Here is a 21,186-nt window from a genome sequence, read left to right as displayed (position 1 = left end):
CTGTAGAAAAAGTTAAGGAGTTAACCACAGGGATATAAGTTAAAAATCACACAACACCAGGTTATAGTCCCAAAACGTTTATTTGGAAGCATTAGCTTTCAGAGCGCTGCTCCTTCGTCAGGTGATGAATCACCTGACGAAGGGGCAGTGCTCCAAAAGTTCGTGCTTCCAAATCAACCTGTTGAACTATAACCTGGTGTTGTGTGATTTTTAACTTTGTACACCCCAGTCCAATATCGGCGTCTCCAAATCATGACTACTAACCACAGAGAAGCAGTGTCTTCGAGCAGACAGTCAATGCCAAATGTAACAAGAAACGAATTACTTTTGATTAGGAAGCAATAAATTGGATGAAGGACTCAAAAGAAAATATATCACTTCAGGTATACCTTAAAGATCACGTGAAGGATGGAAATCTGTATAAGAACTGAAAACAGAACAAATCAACAGCTGAAGAAAACACTGCGCAAGGCTCAAACGCTGGAAACTGTCTACCGAATAACAGATCACCATTGGTTGAAGTCTTGGCCAGATTTCACCATTAAATCAGGTAATAGCTAAGTTGGATCACAGGCTTATACTTGCTTACTTGAGGGATCATATATTTAGTTGCTACATGCAATAAGGTTTGAATTATTGATTCAGTAATTGATTGTCTGTGAGATTTCTTAATAAATAGCTGAATTAAATGCAAATCGTGGTGATTTACCCAGGAGAAAGAGAAGAGAGTTGAAAATTTATACACCAACAGCCACAGATTCAGGGCTCCACCAAAAAGGCATTGCCTAGTTTGAAAATCCAAGAATCTGTTCAACAGAGCAGCATCCTGCACGATGGTCATTCATGAGATTAAAGCTCCTCAGATGATGTTAGGAAGATTAGGGTTCTTGTGACACAGGGGTAATGTCCTTACCTTTGGACCAGAATGCTTGAATTCAAGTTCCACCTTCCTTGGAGATGTTCTGTAACATATCTGAATAGGTTGGCTAAAATAATTAGAAAGGCAGATTGGTTGCTTCATTCTATATTAACCACAAGCTGCCAATGGGTTGTTTTACATATTCATCTATAATTTAAAAAACATGCCAATAAGAATTGTGAAAAGAGGTTCTCAAAGTACGTCCCAATGACATCATTGGTGAAGAGAGACCATTTTAGCCACATCACAGCAAGGCTAATTCAGCTTGACCAGAGTTCTACTTCAAAAAGTCTCCTTGTGGACAAGGTACTGAAAAATGCTTTTCCTGGCTCTGCAAGTATACCCTGGGTATCTCCTATTCCTGGATTTCCAATTCTCTCCCAGTTCATCGGTTATTCCATCTCTTGACCAACTCATTACGAAACCTGTGATCCTCAGTGGGAGCATGAACTCTCCTTCCCCTAAGTCTTCCCCACAAATGTTGACTCCTGTCTGCCACTGGTAACCTATAATTCCTGCCAAGTTCAGACTGGAATCAACATTAAGAAATAGTGATTAACACCGGGAGCTAAAATCTTGAGGGTTGGCAGGTGCTTGCATTAAATAATTCGCCCTGAAGCCTGTTCTCTGGCTAGCACACAGTCTGCATATTTAAAATGCACTTTTCATGACGAAGTAACTGACGGAGAGTAAATGAGATCCTAGTAACCTGCAGTCTTGCTGACTTTAGCAGAATAAAGACTAGTCAAAAAAATAAAATTTGTTTTATGAAGTTTTTGATGCGATGAAAGACTGACACTTCAGAATATCTTTAACGACCATTGATATTATCTAGGATCACATAACAGATACAAAATAGAAACAGGTCTTTTGGTCCAACCAGTCAACATATTTAGACTCCAGTTGAGTCTCCTTCTTAAATCTGACAGTGCAAGCCATTATTCTCTGCTCCCTCAATTGTTTGTCTTGCTTCTGCTGAAATGCATTCAAGCACATTAGTGTCAATAAAATAGTTTTGAAGTCCAACCACTATTGAAATGTGGAAAAGGCAGCAGACAATTTGGATGCTTGAGCAAGCTTCCAAAAGTACACTGAGATCATGTCTCGACAATCTGTTTTAAGTGATGTTGACTGAGGGATAAACATTGTCTGAGACAAATGAAGTTTTCAAAATGTTAAACCAGAAACTGAATAGCAAATACATTTTGTTTAATAGTGAAGTAGTAACCTGTAATTTCTGACCTTTTCTTATCTCCTTGCCAATTTATATTTGAACAATTCTGATTTGAGTTTACCTCCAACAGAGTATTTTACCCAATGCTGCAATGTTTATGTCATGTCCCACGCCATCAGAAACTGGGTGTGAACCTCATGGGCTTTGTATGCAGGTAGAAATACAAATTGGTGATTGTCCAGACAGCCAACTTCATTCTATCTCATAAATCATAGAATCCCTACAGTGTGGAAGCAGACCATTCGACTTATTGAGTCTACAGTGACTGTCCAAAAGGAATTCCATCCAGACCCACACCCCCTCTCCTATCCCTGTAGCCCTGCATTTCCCATGGTTAACCCACCTAGCCTGCACATCCCTGGACTGTGGAAGGAAACCGGAGTACCCGGAGGAAAACCACACAGACACGGGGGAGAGTATTCAAAACTCCATGCAGTTGTCAGAGGGTGGTATCAAATCCAGGTCCATGGCACTGCCAGACAGCAGTGCTAACCACTGAGCCACTGCACCAGCCAAGTAAATGGATGGTTTAATCACTAACATTCCCAACCCCTTGAGCAAATTGTTCTAAAGAAAGGTCTCTGGAGGACGAAGGACACTTGACAGTCGTCATTTTAAATCAGAGAATTCTATATTGAGAAAGCAAACTCACCACTTGCAGATACCAACACTTATCAACAAGTGGTGATAGACCTGACTCCACAACTAGAGAACTGAATCACAGCCCTACTCAGAAAATTTCATAAATTTGGAGAAGTTAATAAGACCGACTTCCAAAAAAGCAGACGGATCGAGCACACCACGCTTCTACCCAAAATTCACAAACCCGGAGCCCCCCTCAGACCCATGGTCTTGCTGCCTGGAACAGCATTTACAGATTGGCCAAGGAGCGACACCAAAGACTAATATACTGAGTAGAAGACTCACTCCACTCCATCCACTCCACTCAAGAATTCCTGAAGACCAAAGATACCAAGGTAGAAGTAGATGAAATAATGGTCTCCTTTGACGTAACAGCCCTGTTCGCATCCATCAACATCAACCTGGCCAAGGAAACACTGACTACATTATTAGAAGAACCAAAGACACATACACCAACCACCACCAACTTCATCAGCAAGGACAATGCCATCACGCTAGTGGACCTCTGCCTTATCACCCACTTCACCAACAACAAAATCTACAGACAAACCAAAGGAAACACTCATGCGATCTCTGATATCAGGGTTCTTAGCAGAGGCAGTAATGCAGAGACTCTAATAAACAGCTCTGCCAACCATCCAACCCAAACTTTGGGTCCACTATGTGGATGATACCTTTGTCATCACTAAACAAAACAAAATTATAGGAAACCTTCAAGACCATCAGTAACACCCTTATTGGCATAACATTCACTAAAAAGGAGGAAAATAACAACAAACTGCCATTCCTAGATATCACAATAGCGCGAACAGCCAAAGGGGAACTTCAAACCAGCATCTACAGGAAATCAACACATACGGACCAAATACTGAACTACAGAATCATCACCCCAACACCCTCAAATGAAGCTGCATTAGAACATTATTTCAATGAGCCACCACACACAGCAGCACAGAGGAACTATACAGAACAGAGGGAAATCAGTATAGTATATTCAAAAAGAACGGGCACCCAATGAAAACAGTCCACTGATTTCTCAGCAACAAATCCCAACAAGCAGACAAAATGCATCCATAAACCCTAGCCACTCTCCCCTACGTCAAAGATATTGTGGAAATGACTGCAAGTCAATGACCTCCATTTTACCCAAATTAAAGCACAGATCCAAAAATTTGATATTTTGTAACAGTCTATGGATGTGAAAGATATCTGTGGTGACCCATCATATTTCATTGTTTAATCCCCCAAACATAAGATAGTACACTTCATTTCCCAGGTACAGTCAGTTCTGCCAAAACGTGATAGTTCTGTTCTCGTGAGATCTCAGTTTATAAGAAAATCGCGCAATAGCCACACTATTTAAAATAATGGGGTGAGGATTGCATTAAAGACAATACAAGTAAGGAAAGTTCGCATTCTACAAACAACTGTCTAAATTCTTCAATCGCATTAAAGCCAATTTACATTGAAGAAACACATATTATAGGAGAACCAATTGTATACCTTTCTTGCACCTCTGAAATTCACAGCAGCAGGGAAGCGTCTTTCCTTCCGTGAGACTAAATTGTTTTGTCTGGCTTGCTTTCCATAAAGCATACCTTAAGCCACACGATATGAAATTCTTTGCTGGCGTTTGACAGCAAAGACATTTAGATCCAAGGTAATTCTACCCTCTCTACTTACAGTTTTATCTAGTGTGTAAACTATCTGCCGAAAATGATTAGACTCAAATAGCTTTCTAGTGGTTTTACAACAGAATTCAGCTCTCATTGATTAAACAAAAATAGCAACTTGTAAATTAAGTATTTAACGAAATGCACCTTCTCACATTAAAAATAGATCAATAATTATGCCGACTTGGGGATGTTGCACAATTGACTATGCTCTAAAAGATTTGTATAGTACACCAAAATACAGAAGAAGCTTGTGATTCCTGGCTCTGGTTCAGCATTATGATCACTTAATCTTTGAAAACCCAAATTAAATCTGCAAAAGGTAAGTGTGACACCTGATTGATTACCTAAAAATTGGAGATTAGCGTTAGAATCACTTGAAGGTCTCAGTATTGCTGACAGTCATTAATAAGCTTTTTGACTCATGCTCAGGAATGCAATTGTGCTTCAATAATTTTTTTAAAAAATGTGACTCATTACACAGGCAGTTGGAGCAGAGTATCTCATATTATGGCTTGTCACAAAACCTGCACATCTGCAGAAAAAATCTGGCCCTTTGCTTTAGACTGCTCCATTTGATCTCAGTTCTTTCCATTTTCTTGGCTTGATGATTCTCACACATTTTCCTGAATGGTTTTACTTTCCTTCTGCCTTTCTATGCTTTTTGATATTCACCTGCATTCTTTACATCAGAATCATGGTTTTGAGATCGTACAGCAGGGGTTTATACTTCCCTCCTGGTTGGGTTGAAGATGAAGGAGGCAGGAAACAGGAAATGTCGAGTGGGTGGACTTCCTGCATACTACCTGCCTGCCTCTTAACTGTCTCAACTTTCATGAGGGGTTGGGGAGACATGGATAGAACAACCCCTCCACCACTGTCTATTCCAGCCTGCTCCCTCCTTCTCTCAATCTTGGTCTACTAGAACCTTCAATTTACCATCTAATGAGGGAAACGTACTGTTATCAGGCAAGGGGTCCCTTTGTATGTCCCCTGGATCAACTGGACACCTTTCCCCATCTGCATTAAGGGCATTAACCTTTCTTCCAGTCATTCGAACTCAACATCTTCCTCACACCTCTTGCCAAGACTCTCCAAACCCAAAGCTAACAGGACTCTTTGGCAACATCGCAGAACCTGCAGTCCCAGCAGTGGCCATCACCTCCGGCTGGTGCTGTTGGGACAGTAGAGTTGTCGGCCTTTTGATTTTCTGGTAGGTCTTTGAGGTGGAACTGCCTCCTGAGAAATGGGCAAATGCTGGGCTTTAAAGCCAATACTGCTGCTTCCGGTGTTACGTTGATGCAGGGCGGTCATCAGGATTGCGTGCTGGCATCCTTAACCAAATTGTTTTCGCTGAGGGAATGGACAGTGCAACACCTATAAAATCCAGTCCCAGGCTTTGGCCTACACTGGGGATAATTTTCTGACCATGTTAATGGTCATGCTGGCAGGACTAAGGCCTTGATTTTGTTCCCAGGATGGAGTGTGCAGTGGCGGAGGGACTCTCATCTCTGCACACTTGATCAGTAAACATGGTTGCCTGTACTCCCCATGTTCAGTCCAGAGGAATGGGTTAAAATGGAAACTGGGCCAGTCAATCTGGAATGAGTCAAGACCACCTGCCAAAGCATGCTCTGCAGAAAGCCTATCTGAGGGCTCCAAAAGTGCATCCAATAATTATACTAAGATACTAACATATAAACCCTATCACCCGCCTTTACTCTCATATCCCTCTTACTCAACCTCACATTGTGTGCTCCCCATTTCCCATGGCTCCTTATAACACCAAACACCACCCTGTGATTCTCTACCCATAACCCCTTACATTATATATGTTAATCATAGATAATAGAATCCTTACAGTGTGGAAACAGGCCATTGGACCCAACAAGTCCACACTGACCCTCCGAAGAGTAAACCACTGAGACAAACTCCCCTACTCTATATTACCCTTGACTAATGCACCTAACCTAAACATCCCTGAACACTATGGGCAATTTAGCATGGTCAATTCACCTAGACTGTGGGAAGAAACCGGAGCACCTGGCGAAAACCCAGGCAGACACTGGGAGAATGTGCAAACTCCACACAGACAGTTGCCTGAGGCTAGAATTGAACCTGGGTCCCTGGTGCTGTGTGGCAACAGTGTTAACTACTGAGCCACCGTGCTGCCCTCACATGATTTAATATGGTGCCTATTTCTCTGCACATCTTCTCCCTTCGCCTACCCTATCAAATCACCTAGAAACTACAACTATCTATGGACACAGGAGAACAGGTAATTCATTATTCTTCGTTAAAGTCCTACATTACAGATAACTGTCCTAAGGAAAAAAAGATACTCATTAAAAATTTTGAGAGGTGTTGATAGTTTTGACATTTCGGCACACTTCATGATAGCATTGACACGTCTTTACAGGTGTGAACCTCCTGACAAATTTGATCATCCCAGGGTATTTATGCAGCCTTTACACATTGTTCTCCAAGAGAAGATAATCATAAAGGTGACCTGACTGCCTCCCCTAAGAGCACACAACATTTTCTCTCCCAGATGTGCTTCAGCCCATCTCCCAGATGTATCCAGCCTTGCCCTGCTCCCCCACTCAAAGGGCACCGAAGCCCCATCTTTAAGGTGTTCTGAAGCCATGTCCATTGGGCTACCACAGCTCACTAAAGGGTACCCTGGGTAACCCAAATGAATGCACCAATGACCGACTCTGAACTAGTCAATCCTGTCTACTCCAGGTTCCACTCAGTGGGGTTACCAACGTGAGTTTTAAATGGCAGAAAGGGACTGGTTGTCTCTGGCAACTGCACAGGCATGAGGTCCAAGCTAATTCCACTCCTGCCCCCTTGGAAATGGTAAGTACTGTCTTCAGGAAAAGGATTTGTCATTTTGAGTCACTTTTGCCATTTCTATCCCCATTGAAAAGGCTGTCTGGTGTGATGAAAATCCGGGCCTGAATTTATAAAGGTCACTCCTGCCAGGAAAGACTCCTTCCCAACAGCAAAAGGAAACTACAACTGGCCTTCTGGATTCCTGTTAGCATTTATAGTTTAACTGTGGTCAGACTAAGACCAAGGACCCTGCTTCTGACTAGATTTGTACCCGACTCATAAATCATATAATACGGGAGGCCCTTTGGCCCATCAAGTCTGTACCTCCAAAGCTATACTTAATCTACGCTAGTGCCACTTTTCAGCATGAGGCCCATAGCCATGAATCTTAGGTTATAGATCATGACTTGCCTGTAGGTTTTGCTTTTTTAACAACATAAACCTTTTTGAATCATCTATATGAAAACACAACTCATTCTCAATAATTGCTGTGAAAAGGTTAAAAAAACACAATTCTATAAACCTAGTGTTCAGACACCTTTGTCACTAAGCCTACCATCAACTGTGCAGTTTCAGGGAGATCACCATTTTAAACCACCCACTAGAGGTTTCTGTGCCACTAAGTACACACTTCAGGTGTGCATTCCTATTATTACAACACAGAGATAGACAGTCAAACCAAAACAGCTTTTCTCCTTTCTGCATTTGCTACATAGTAAATCTGAATAAAAACCGAAAGAACTGCAGATGCTGTAAACCCTGAATAACGTTGTTTTTTTAAAAACTTCTCATTTTCTTCAGGTCAGAGAGGTGGCCATGGTACCAGCATGGGCCTCAGTTATGCCTGTCTCTTTGTGGAGTATATAGAACATTCCTTGTTCCAGTCCCATCCTACCCCACACACAATTCTTACCCAGTATACTGACGATATCACTGCCGCTGCTTCCCTGTCATCCGGAATTGGAAACATTAGCGGTTTTGCTTTGATTTTCCACCTGCTCTCACTTTCACCTGGTCCATCTGACGCCTCCCTTCCTCGACATCTCAATTTCCATTTTTGGTGATAGGCTGGCCACCAGTATCCACTATAAACACACCGAGATTCCCACAGTTATCCTGCTTCCTGTGAAAAGCGTATGCCATTCTGCCAGCTTCTCCTCGTCTGTTCTGATGATGTCTCCAAAATATCCATCTTCTTCCTCGACCGAGGATTTCTCAACACTCTAGTTGACAGGGCCCTCAGTCAGATCCAAACCCTCTCCTGCACCTCATCCCTCACTTTCCTCGCACTACAGGGATTGGGACCCCATTGTCTTCACCTACCATCCCACCAGCATCCCATCCACAGGATCATTAGCCACCATTGCCACCACTGCCAGTGAGATGCTACTACCAGACACATATTCCACCTCTCCCCTCCCCCCCGCTTATCAGCCTTCCGCAGGGATAATTCCCTATGGGACATCCTGGTCTACTTTTCCTTCACTCCCAGCAATCCCAACCACTTCATTGTATCTTCCCCTGCAACCGCAGGAGGTGAAAGACCTGCCCATTTACCTCCTCCCTCCTCAGTATCCAAGGGCCCACATTTGCTACTCTCAGTGTGGTCTCCTCCACATTGGGAAAACAAAGCATAGACTGGGTGACTGCTCGCAGAACACCTATGTTCTGTCTACAAGAAAGATAGATATTCCAGTTGCTTTCCACTTTTAATACACCACCCTGTTCCCTGGCCAACATCTCTGTCTCAGGCTTGCTGCAGTGTTCCAGTGAAGCTCAATGCAAACTCGAAGAATTTGCATCTCATTTTCTGCTTGGGAACCCGGCAGCCTTTTGGATTCAATATAGAGTTCAATAACTTTAGGGCTTGAGCCATCCCATGTCCTTATCCCTACCCTCACATATCAGGCCTTGTTATTTCATAGCCTGCTATTAAACACAGCCCATTGTTAGCCACTAACAGTCCCCATTAACAGCTATTCATCCTCCCAGGTAAAAGTGAGGACTACAGATACTAGAAATCAGAGTTTAGATCAGAGTGGTGCTGGAAAAGCACAGCAGGTCAGGCAGCATCCGAGGAGCAGGAAATTCGCCTTGATGAAGGGCTTTTGCCCGAAACGTCAATTTTCCTGCTCCTTGGATGCTGCCTGACCTGCTGTGCTTTTCCAGCACCACTCTAATCATCCTCCCAGTCAGGCAGTTATCCAGTCCTTTATCTGTCCAACTGCTCTTCTCTCTCTTTGGGCTCTCTCCCCACCTATTGTTTACTCTTTACCACCTTCCCCCACCCTATTTTCTTCATATAAACCAACATTTTCCTAACTGCTATCAGTTCTGAGGAAGGATCACTTGACCCGGATTGTTAACTCTGATTTCACTCCACAGATGCTACCAGACCTGTTAAGCTCTTCTGGCAATTTCTGTTTTTGTTACAGTAAACTTAAAACTTTCAAAACCCCACAAAATTGACCTCAATAGTTTCTAACCAGACTCTTGAAAAACCAATCCCAGACTTTGCAAACAATCAAGTCTAGATATTGGGTCTGTAGCTTTCCAGGAGGTCCCTGTTCCCATTCAACATCTGCCATCTGCTGGAGCATAAAGTCTGTCCCAGACTTGCTGGAATTAATTCCCACGTACTGACCTTGGAAATGGCTGATATGTGCTATCTGTTTGAACATTCTGCTCTTCCACAGCATAAAAAGTCTGTCAAACGTTTTGATCAAGAACCAAACTACAATTTATTTAACAATTTATTGGGCAAACAGGGACTTATCTCAGGAAATGAGGGCACTGGCTAATATCTAGACATTGAGAATTAGTCTTGACACTGACACTGTTTGGTCTCATTGGTTGATTTTTTTCATTACCAGGCTGTTGGGGGAATTTTAGAGTCATACAGGTTTGGAGGAGGTATGATTTTTTTTTCAAGGTAATTCTAGATTAATGGAAAGAGCCCTAGCTCTCTTTCCAGCCCCTTCCCCAACCAAGAACACTTCAAGAATAAAATGCACAACACAAACTGATAATTGATGCCAACTGTTCAATGCTAGAATGCACGTTCCACATGTGCCTTTCCTGTTCTGATCTCATCACACTTATCAGAACTTATCCTTCTTATTCTTTGTCACTTGATCATGCATTTAACTTGCTTCTTCTTCAAGAGAAAACATTTTTCTCATTAAAATGTGCAAATAACAATGATCTCATAGTCAAAGGCACAGCAAAGAAGGAAATTTCAGCAAAATACTTTGAGCTCAAGCAAAGAGAGTGTGCACTGAGGAAAGATACATATCCATAAAATACTAGGATGCCAACTCTATAAAATTGTGTATGTATCGTTGCTGCTCCTTGAACTAACTTCAAAAATATTCTTCACAGCTGTTCTATACACTCTTAAATTATGGATGAGACCAAATCCCCTCAAAAATATATCAAGAAGGTAGTCTAGACCTTCACATTTTCTTATTGTAAAGGCATTACACTCCAGATGCAATTTGATTGGTCAAACTATTTGACATTAAGCAAAATGTACTATTTTTACATTATTGTAAAATACAGACAAAAAAAGAATTGACTTAACTGCAACTATTGAAATGCTTAACAAATTAATAAACATAATTACTACTAATTAACTGTTCCAATGTGTAACATCCCATAAACACCGTTGGCAAAGGCAAATTCATTAAAACAGATTGTCTCACATTCCATTTCTAGCAGCAGGAAGAGAACCTCAGCTGTTAGCTGTAACTGAGGGAGGAATAAGAGGTTCCACATCCAGCTTCAAGACCCCAGCAAGTGCAGAAAGCTAAAACTAAAATTTCTGGTTCTGTGTGAGCTTGACCCCACCCATTCAGGCTGCATCTATCGTTTCAACTTTAAACTAAAAAGGCCTCACAAGCTGTTTACTTTATTGGCTTTGAGCAGATTGCTTTGAATCTCTGTCTCAAGCTTTCTTCAGATAAAAAGGACAAAATATACCTCAGAGCTATAATACCATCACATTTGCTTTTTGGATTATTTTAAAATCCAAATCTCAATTGACTTTACAGCTCAAATGAAAATTAGAACCAGTATGCATTAACATTCTGATTTTTTTTAAACAAAAAATTGAATCAATGTGTTGAAAATGACAATGAAATGTAACTTTTATGATATAAACTTTTCCTGCAAGCATAATTTTTTTAAAAATCACATAAAATTAAATAAGGAAGATAGTTTTAGCATTCTGCAACTATACAAAATGCAATTATTGACTGCACCACATCTGATTTGCCACCAGCTTCATTCTGGCACATTCATAATTAGTTTTCTCGTAAATTAATCAGTAAACAGTCATATCATTCAATATATTTGAAGGGCTGAATAGTGTACTCACGTTCCTACCTTCCTGCCATTTGGAGCTTGTTCAATGTAACATAAAGCATTCAGCATTATTGACAGAGCTAACAGGAAATCAGATAACTTAGAGGTGATTCGAGAGTTAAGGCTGTTTGAACTTGGTTGATCTTTCGTTTCTACTTTACCTACGTACCTGGCTAAAAATGCAATTTCTAGAATGAAGCAAAGCCCATCTTTTCTTTCTTTCCCTTCAGCTTATTTACCTGTCATTCACCAAGTCACAGCGCCCACAGCCATTCATCACGTAGCACCCATAATTCAGGAGAATTGAGAATTATTAAGGAGCTGAGTGCCTCTAATTGAAAGCTATTGCTCCTCTGTGCTGTGTACGCTGGCATTTGGCGAAGCAAAATATGTTGCTTGGAAAATTTAAATCATTATTGAACAGCTGCCTCACATGACAGGGACATTAGACTGATTCACATTGTCATTTCTATTTTGCCCTTTGATAAGCTTATTTATGATAGACAAGATCAGCGCTGGAAGTAATCAGTGCACAGAAATAATTACTTACATGTAATAATGACAGTAGATAGGGGTTCTCAAGACATTTTTTCTTATCTTTTAATTCCTAAGCTTTCTGCATTGCTATACTAACAGCAATTGATTTTTGAACAGTTGGAAAGCTTCATAATAGTTAAACTGCCCCATGGGTGGTATTAAACTCACGTAAGTCATGTAGACAAATCAAATATGTCAGAACAAAATAGCACATTAATTGTCCCACATTCTGTTTTACGTTGCATTGCCCAAATAAGCTAAGATTTCTAATGCATGTTATTATTTTGCATTTTATTACAATACTGAGCTTTGCAATATCAAGTCAAACCCAAAACTTTATAATATGAGAAGGAAATGAGTTGCCAGGTGTTTGCCTTTTGCAACATTGTCATCATTTTATTGAACGGTAATTTCATGCCACTGAAGATTGAAGAAGTGATTTATATTTTATGAGAGCGGTGTATCTTGATCTTGGTTGTGAATTAGCTGCATTAAAAAATATTTACTTTACATGCTGTTCTGCAAGGTTTGAATAGAATTGATTTTTCATCCAGCAAAAGTAATGGGTCTGGAAGCGGGTGTGCTGTCTAATTTGTAGGACCAGCTAGGATGCCAGGCTGCTGGCATGTGCCCATCTCCAACTTATTTTGAAGTAAGTTGTCTCTGTGAGGGGTGTTGTGGTTATTTGCCCATTAAAGGTAGGCAACCAATTGGTTATGCTTAAAAAAGGCAAACTTCACAAGGTCTGGAATTTTCCAGTTGGCATGTGGTCCCCTGCAGAGGCTGGAGCCTGTAACATAAAGGAAAATGACCTCTTGGCAGTGGTACATGCATTCAATGATGCCTATGCCCTCCCCCACCCAATCACAAACAGCCAACATTCCCAGAGGGCCACAGCTGGGGTTGCAGCTTTCCAGTGGAGATACTTTCTCTCCACATTGCCCCCACCAGCTGTGTTAGAGAAGGTGGGTGCAGTGGCAGGGTGAGTGTGTGGGAGCAGAAAAAAGATGGCGGCACCTTTAGCTGTGTAGCAGAGAAGGTCTTTTATCTTCTTGTGACATTGCTGTGTGTTTCGGCAGAACTTGGAAACAGCATTGACCAAGGTGGTAAACTAAGACCAAGCTGGCAAGGTCTGATGGTGTAAGTCTCCTCTGCCAGTCCTGAGGGAAGACAAGAGCTATTCTCTGTACTAATGCATCCACCAGAACCTCCAGGCCCCGTCCGCAAAGTTAGACGGCAATAATCCTCTGTCTGCCATGTCTGGGACAATTCGTGAAAACAGAGGAACCGTGCAGGACAGCTCCAGATTGACAGACCTTGAGCTGGTTAATAAAAGCTGTGTTTTAAATATTGCACCAGGAATCTTGGGCAGTCTCAGCTTGTACAGAGATGGAAGATACAGTGGGTGGGGTGCCTTGGAGCATGTTACATGGGTAATGAGGTAAGTTTCAGAATAGTGTATGTCACATCATGCTTTGGCTCATGGCTTGAATCCTTCTATGATTCTTGTCGAAATTGACACAGCTCACTTCTGGTAAAGTTCAACCCAATGCATCTTTTTAAAAGATGTCTGAGGGTTAAATATTGGCGAGTGTGTGAAGCTAAATTCTGGCACCAAGGGAAAACATAATATTTTGCTCCAGTTGACAGCATCCATCATTTCTCAGCTGAATTATAAAACATGGTATCCCAAAACAGTAGCAGCAATAAACTTCAATCCCAGCACTATAAGACTTCAGATGACAAGCCTATTAACATGAGTAATCCATTTCTTATCACCACATTATGTCACAGCAGCACAATGTCACTCTTACACTGAGCTCTGATTGACCATGCATAATTTATGGTTCCCTCATTAGTAGAAATAATATATCAAACACTCTGCAACAGACCCATAATAAAACCCTGTTTTCTTATATGATATCCAGACATAACATTATAAAGATGTTAGATGGCCTTTTGTATGTTAACTGGATGAATTTTGCACAGCTCCTATACAACAGGTGCAGCTGCATATCTTCTGCTTTGACAGTATCTTCAAATCCTGTAACTGCTGCTAACTTGACCTACAAGGGCAGCAGATGTACCACCACCATTATGGTCTCCTCCAAGCCACGCACTATCTGGATTTGGAACTACATTGTCATTCATAGAATCCCTAGAGTGTGGAACCAGGCTCTTCAGCCCAACAAGCCCACACCGACCCTCCAAAGAGTAACCACCCAGACCATTCCCCTGACGAATGCACCTAACCTACACATTCCTAACACTATGGGCAATTTAGCATGGCCAATTCACCTAACCTGCACGTCTTTGGATTGTGGGAGGAAGCCGGAGCACCCGGAGGAAACCCACGCAGACATGGGGAGAATGTGCAAATTCCACACAAACAGTCACCCGAGGCTGGAATCGAACCTGGATCCCTGGTGATGTGAGGCAGCAGCGCTAACCACTGAGCCACTGTGCCACCCTTGGCATTCCTTCATGGTTGCTGGACTTCCCTTTCCAAGTGTGGACGTACCTACACACCAAGGACTGCAGTTCCCAAAGGTGGCTTACCACCATCTTCTCAAGGATGGTTCGGCATTTGTAATAAATGCTGGCCCAGCCAATGACACCCAGATGTCCAAGAAAGAATAAACTAAACTTGGAGATGATAGGAACTGCAGATGCTCGAAGTCAATGGATGTGAAGCTGGAAGAGCACAGCAAGTGAAACAGCATTTGAGGAGCAGGAAACTCAACGTTTCAGACCAAAACCCTTCATCAGGACCAAAAGGTTTGGTCAAAAAAGTGGTTTAAAAGGGCATGCTTCAAGTACAGAGGTGGTCCATAGCCGATGGCTTGCTGAAGGCCAGTGTAGAATGGTGAAAGAGGCCAGAATTCTAAGAGTACAAAAATCTTGGAGGGTTCCATGGTAACAGATGGTTACAGAGGTAGGCAGAAACAAGGTCTTGGACAGAATTTGAAAATCCCATTTTAGCTCTTCGGGGGTGTAAGCTCTTCAGCAATGACCTCATTGAACGGCAAAGCAGACTTGATGGCCAAATGACTACTTTTGCTCCTACATCTCATTGTGTAGGACATCTCAACCGAGTCAAACTCAAACTGCTCACCTAATGCTCAAGATTTAGTTTTAAAAATGTTCGTGAAAATGAAATGTGGAAGTTTAAGTATATATTTAGCTTGGGGATGTGAGTTGTGACCTATATCTCATCGATTAATACAGTCTTATCCTTTCAGAAGATGACTGAATTTTGGTCACAAAGCATATGGTCAGTTTTCTCCCTGTACCTCCTGAAATCTAGATTGAGACCAATTGTAATGATCCACTTTTGCTCTTGCTGAGATCAGCTAAGCACAGGTGAAGAATGAGGCTTCCTGGTCAGCGTAATGCAGTAGAGCACTGAGTGCATGTTTGCTCACTGACCTGTTGCTTTACTTTTTTAATACATTTCTCCAAATGGATTTCTTTTCCCCCAAAGATGGATTCATGAGTAAGGCCACTGTCAGACACAGAACCAGAAGGCTTTTATCACTCAGTCAGATGTTGGCCATTTCTTTTGGCAACAAACATGTACTGTGTAAGCATCTCAATAATAGCAGAAAAGGCCATGCTTAAAGCCATAAACCAAAATTATTGTGGAGTTCCCAAAGAAAACCCGATTTGTTGAGTAGATCTACCAAGTAAAGGGGAGCATTGTTGTGTAGACAGCAGCCATATTAGTACTGCGGTGGCTGCAGATTAGCATCCACAATGCAACTTTTTCTACGCGTGAGGCAGATTAAATGGAGTAATGTTAAAAACACCCTAACAAAACACAACAGCTTTTCAAGCAGATGGAAATTCTGCAAAGTTAGATCATTGTGGTGCTTACAGCTCGACAATAATGATCACATCACTTTATCCAACTTCCTAACTCTTATGGTACACGATTTATCCAGAGAATGAATCTCTGAGGCCAATGAGGCCAGTCACAGATTGGGAGGAGGTAACTGTGGAACTTTGCCCGCACAAAAAATTCCCTATCTCTATCCTAGCCTGGACTATTCTCTCAAAGCTGGGGCAACTGTCAGTCTGCAAATGGTGGGTATCCAGTTGAGTTCCTTAATGGCCAATTGTCAGAGGCATGACTGGGGTTTTCCAGATGTCTTCCACCTTCCCAGGAGCAGTAGGGAACAAGGTAACTACCTGCAGGTGGTCTCCAGTGGAAGAAAAGGATTCTGCGTTCCAGTCAGACCATCCATTGGAGGGGATTTTCTTCCCTGAATAATAATGTTCTGGCTGTGTTTTGGATGGGCCGAAGGGCTAAACGTTAATGATGATATTCAACACCTTGAACGAGTCCTGTGAACATTCCTTTTATGGGCCAAAGATTGTGCCAGCAGCTTGTTGTTGTTCTGTGGCTGTTTCTGTACTGTCTGTTTTGAAACTGTATAACAGAGAGAGAGAGCGCTTTGTTCTGAGAGTGGGACTTCACCTTGAATCAGGATGGTGAACAGTGCCAGGAATGAATTGAAGTCTCCAGACCAGCCATTGATTGAGGGGTCCCCGATGGGCAGAAAGGCATGAAGTTTGTTGCTTTTTTCCTTTCTTTTCCATTTGTTACTCTTAATATCATCTGCACTGATAAGGTTCCCCATAGTAGGCTATTGCAGAAAAATACGGAGGCATGGAATTGGGGGTGATGTACCATTTTGGAACAGTAATTGGCTAGCTATAAGAAGACAGATGGTGGTGGTTGATGGGAAATATTCATCCTGGAGTTCAGTTACCAGTGGTGAGCCGCAAGGATCGGTTTTGGGGCCACTGCTGCTTGTCATTTTTAAAAATGACCTGGATGAGGGCATGGAAGAATGGATTAGTAAATTTGTGGATGACGCTAAGGTGTGTAGAGTTGTGGATAGTGCGGAAGGATGTTGCAGGTTACAGAGGGACATAGATAAGCTGAAGCGCTGCGCTGAGAGGTGGCAAATGGAGTTTAATGTGGAAAAGTATGAAGTGATTCAGTTTGGAAGGAATAACAGGAATACAGAGTACTGAGTTAATGGAAAGACTCTTGGTAGCGTGGATGAGCAGAGATATCTTGGTATCCATGTACATAGATTCCTGAAAGTTGCTATTCGGGTTGATAGGGTTATTAAGAAAGCATTTAGTGTGTTAGGTTTTATTGGTAGAGGCATTGAGTTTCTGAGCTATGAGATCATGTTACAGCTGTATAAAACTCTGGTGTGGTCACACATGGAGTATTGCGTACAGCTCTGGTTGCCATGTTATAGGAAAGATGTGGAAGCATTAGAAAGCATGCAGAAGAGATTTACCAGGACGTTTCCTGGTATGGAGGGAAGGTCTTTTGAGGAAAGGCTGAAGGATTTGAGGATGTTTCCATTAATGAGAAGTAGGTTAATAGGTGACTTAATAGAGACATACAAGAAGATCAGAAGATAAGATACTGTGGACAGTGAGAGACTTTTTCCTTGGATGCTGATGGCTAGTATGAGGGGACATCGCTTTACATTGAGGAATGATAGATATAGGACAGATGTCAGAGGTAGGTTCTTTACTCAGAGAGTAGTAGGGGCATGGAATACCTTGTCTGCAACAGTAATATCTCGCTAACATTAAGGGCATTTAAATGGTAGATTAGATGGGGTTCAGATTGGTTTTACAGGTCGATGCAACATTGAGGGCTAAAGGGCCTATACTGGCTGTAATGTTCTATGTTCTATCGTTATTATTATTACTCAGTAAACACCCACCTTTGAACAAATTGCCATTTGTCGAGTCTTCTCTTAACTATATTTAACAGAATCCAAAAAGAACCACTTGGATACACCCTGTGATCCAAAGCATGCTGTTAAGGCCAATATTTGAAGTTAGGATTATAGGAAAAGCACCTTTATCTTGGGATGCCCTCTCTCATTTGCTCAGTATCTAACTGCTGCTTCTGTCCTGCAGAATCTTCTGCTGACTCTCCACCTTTGCGAGCATTCAAACACTGTTCTGAAATGGGCAGTGAGTTCCTGGTCTGGCCACCAATTGACCAGGAAAGTCTCAGGGGAGGGATCATTCCCCATAGATATCTCATACCCATTTGATCTCGATGGTGTTGGCCTGAAGCCTACTGGCAAAATTGTGCCCAGATGTGTTGATAAGTAATGAAAACACAATACTGGAAAGACTCAGCAGGTCAGGTAGCATCTGTGGAGGGAAAACCGCAGTTAATGTTTCAGATTTGTGACCTTTCATTACCTTTCAAGGTCACGGAGCTGAAAGTTTAATTGTTTATTTCTCTGCCTGCCCTGCTGTGTACCAACAACCTTTTTGATTTGGGTTGCATTAGGTAGGCACTGCCTGAAAGTGCAGTGGAAGTAGATTCAACTGAGGCATTCAAAAGGTGATTACAATGTGTAAGGGTGTTGGGAAAATGGTACTAAGTGATGATGGCCATTCAAAGAGCTGGTGCAGACATGATGAGTCACATTCAGTCCTTGCAGCAACATAATACTCTCTCTCCCTGTTTCATGGCTCCTGGCATGTAAGTGGTGTGGAGGCACTCAGCCCTATCAGCTTCTCCCGGGCACATCTTAACCTCCTAATTGCCCTCTTCCCCAAATCGAGCAGCTCCCCCAGTAAGAGGCAAAGGGAGAAGATCTGACTATTCCAGTCACTGATAAGTATGAGTCAAATGGTGCAAGTAACCTGTGGGTATCTTCTCAGCACGCGACACAGCTCTGTGTCTGGCTGCTTATTAATTTGGTTCAATTGGCACCAATTCCATAAAGTTCCACTTTCCATTCTGCTGGGAGATCACTAAACTGCCAGTCTGCAGCTTATTATTAATAAATAAATTCGGGTACGGGTGCCAGTACAGCACTGAAATCATGATGTAATTTGTGCACTAACGATTAGAGAGTTCTGTCGGTGACATTAGCAGACTGATGTTGAAAGGTACGGCCTAGCATTCCTTCGCCTGTTATTTTTTTGATGGAAGCATTGGTACAAGATTACTGGTCTCACTTCTGAGACATAAGGCCATGGGTTTAAGTTCCATTTCAGAGACTGCCGACAAAATCTAACTGAAGGAGTGTTGACGTGTCTTTCTGTTCAGTTGTTAAATCAAAGCCTTGTCTGCTCTCCCAGGTGTACATCACCGACTGCACAGCATTTTTTAAAGAAGTCTAGGAGAGGTCTCACCAGCATTCGGCCCACTAATTGTCTCCTAGTCAACACCAATTAAAAACAAGCTGTTTGTCCAATATCGTATATATGTGTGAACTTACTAAGCACAGGGGCAAGTGCACTTCAGGACGACATAACTTGGTTGTAAACTGATTTGGGGAATCCAGAGTTTATGGGAAATACCTTAAAACATCTGGGTTTATTAAAATAATCGTCCCTGAACTCGACACACACCAGCAGTCATTGCCAGACAGTACACCTGCCTGAACCTTTCAATCCCAAGGAGAATTATATATTCCCGAACGTACTTTGAAGACGTGACGATTAAAACATTGAACCACTTTTTTTTCCCCCGAATTTGGACCAAGACACCACTAATCCAGCACATTTTAGGATTTGATATACGAGGGCGTGGGGGTGGGTGGGGGTCCTCAGGACTCCCGTGTGGGGAAAGACTGATTTTTTTTAAGAGTGTACCCTCAAATTCTCGCAGGAGTTTTCAAAACTTGGAAACAAGGTCGAAAAGAAAGATTGCGAGGCATTGGGTTCGACATCATTAATACCGTGTGCATATCGCCACTGGAAGAAAACCATTCCACTATTGAATCTTGAAATCTCGAACTTTTTAAATTTGTTTGCAGCTTTGACTTTTGCTGTTCATATTTTTTTTTGTTTTCTTTTTACATAGTAAGACCCCCACTGGAGTCGGACTGAGTGCGGCAATCAAACACTGATCGAGGCTTAGTTGTTAACCAGGGTCGTTTCTCACCTTGCTCTCCCTCTGCTCCCAGTAATAGTGAGCACCAAAGGAACCCAGTAGAAGCAAAATCACCACCAGAGCCAGCAGCGTCCCAAACTTCACACAGCTCGAGCGGTGAACGCGTTTCTCTTTCATGACAAAAACCTACAAATGTACAATAAATCAAATTCGTTAATCTCCTTCGGCACTGCTGACACTCAAGCAAAGTTAAGCAAAACAACTCCCAACTTATGCCACGTGCAAATAAACATCTCTTAAAACCCATGTGTTCAACAACATGAAAAGAAGAAATATTTTTTCAAATATTAAAAGTATATAAATACTTACATCTGCAGCTAAGTACTGTCCCTCTAGGTTTGGTTTTTCTGCCATTATTTCAAAACCCTGGTCCGAGAGCCTGAATCACAAATTATTCACCAGCACCGAGCAAACGAGACTTTTATTCCCCAAATCCAGACACTTGCAATTCCACTTTGAGTGAAATTTCAGCTGTTTGTCTTAAAGGCGCCGCTCGCTGCTCCTGAAATTCTGTCCCCACAAAATGTTAAATCATAACTCACTTCACTGCCAAAATCCAGTTAATTGAGTTCACTGTAAAAAGACTTTTGACTTGAACAGTTTGCGACATGTCAAAGTTAAATTGTGAAAGTATCTACTAGCTCTGTGTCCAGCAAATAAATATATTCCCTTAGCCCCTCGATCAACTCACTTAATGTCCATTTGTCCATCAGGAAGGGCGGGCTGATTTGTTCATAGTATAACACTGAGGATTGGAAACAAGCAGATCCTCTACAGTCCTGGAGATCTATATTGTTTTCGACAGTTGATAGTAACGGCCTAACCAGACTGCCTTATTTTTGGGGTCAAGATTAGAGTTTTGCTGGAAAAGCACAGCAGGTCAGGCAGCATTTGAGGAGCGGAAAAATTGATGTTTCGGGCATTCCTGATGAAGGGCTTTTGCACGAAACGTCGATTTTCCTGCTCTTCGGATGCTGCCTGACCTGCTGTGTTTTTCCAGCACCCTCGAATCTAGACT

General features: G+C 42.0%; 1 protein-coding gene across 2 annotated transcripts in view; it reads right to left on the bottom strand.

The window, feature by feature from the left end:
- The window catches only part of tnmd (tenomodulin), a 202,964-nt gene extending 182,390 nt beyond the window's left edge, over window positions 1-20,574 (bottom strand). For both annotated transcript variants that reach the window (XM_043704491.2, XM_087991783.1), the window contains exons 1-2: window positions 20,478-20,574; window positions 20,160-20,294 (exon numbers count right to left, since the gene is read on the bottom strand). In XM_043704491.2, coding sequence (XP_043560426.2) covers window positions 20,160-20,294; window positions 20,478-20,522 — 180 coding nt within the window. In that variant the 5' untranslated portion in view covers window positions 20,523-20,574. The remainder of the gene's footprint in view (window positions 1-20,159; window positions 20,295-20,477) is intronic.
- Window positions 20,575-21,186: the final 612 nt, after the last annotated feature.

Source organism: Chiloscyllium plagiosum, unplaced genomic scaffold (genome assembly GCF_037043375.1).
Source record: "Chiloscyllium plagiosum isolate Xiang-an unplaced genomic scaffold, Cpla_swu_hap1 HiC_scaffold_11, whole genome shotgun sequence".
Taxonomy (NCBI): Eukaryota; Metazoa; Chordata; class Chondrichthyes; order Orectolobiformes; family Hemiscylliidae; genus Chiloscyllium; species Chiloscyllium plagiosum.
The sequence above is the reverse complement of the archived record's forward strand: the minus strand, read 5'-3'. Positions and strand labels throughout refer to the sequence as shown.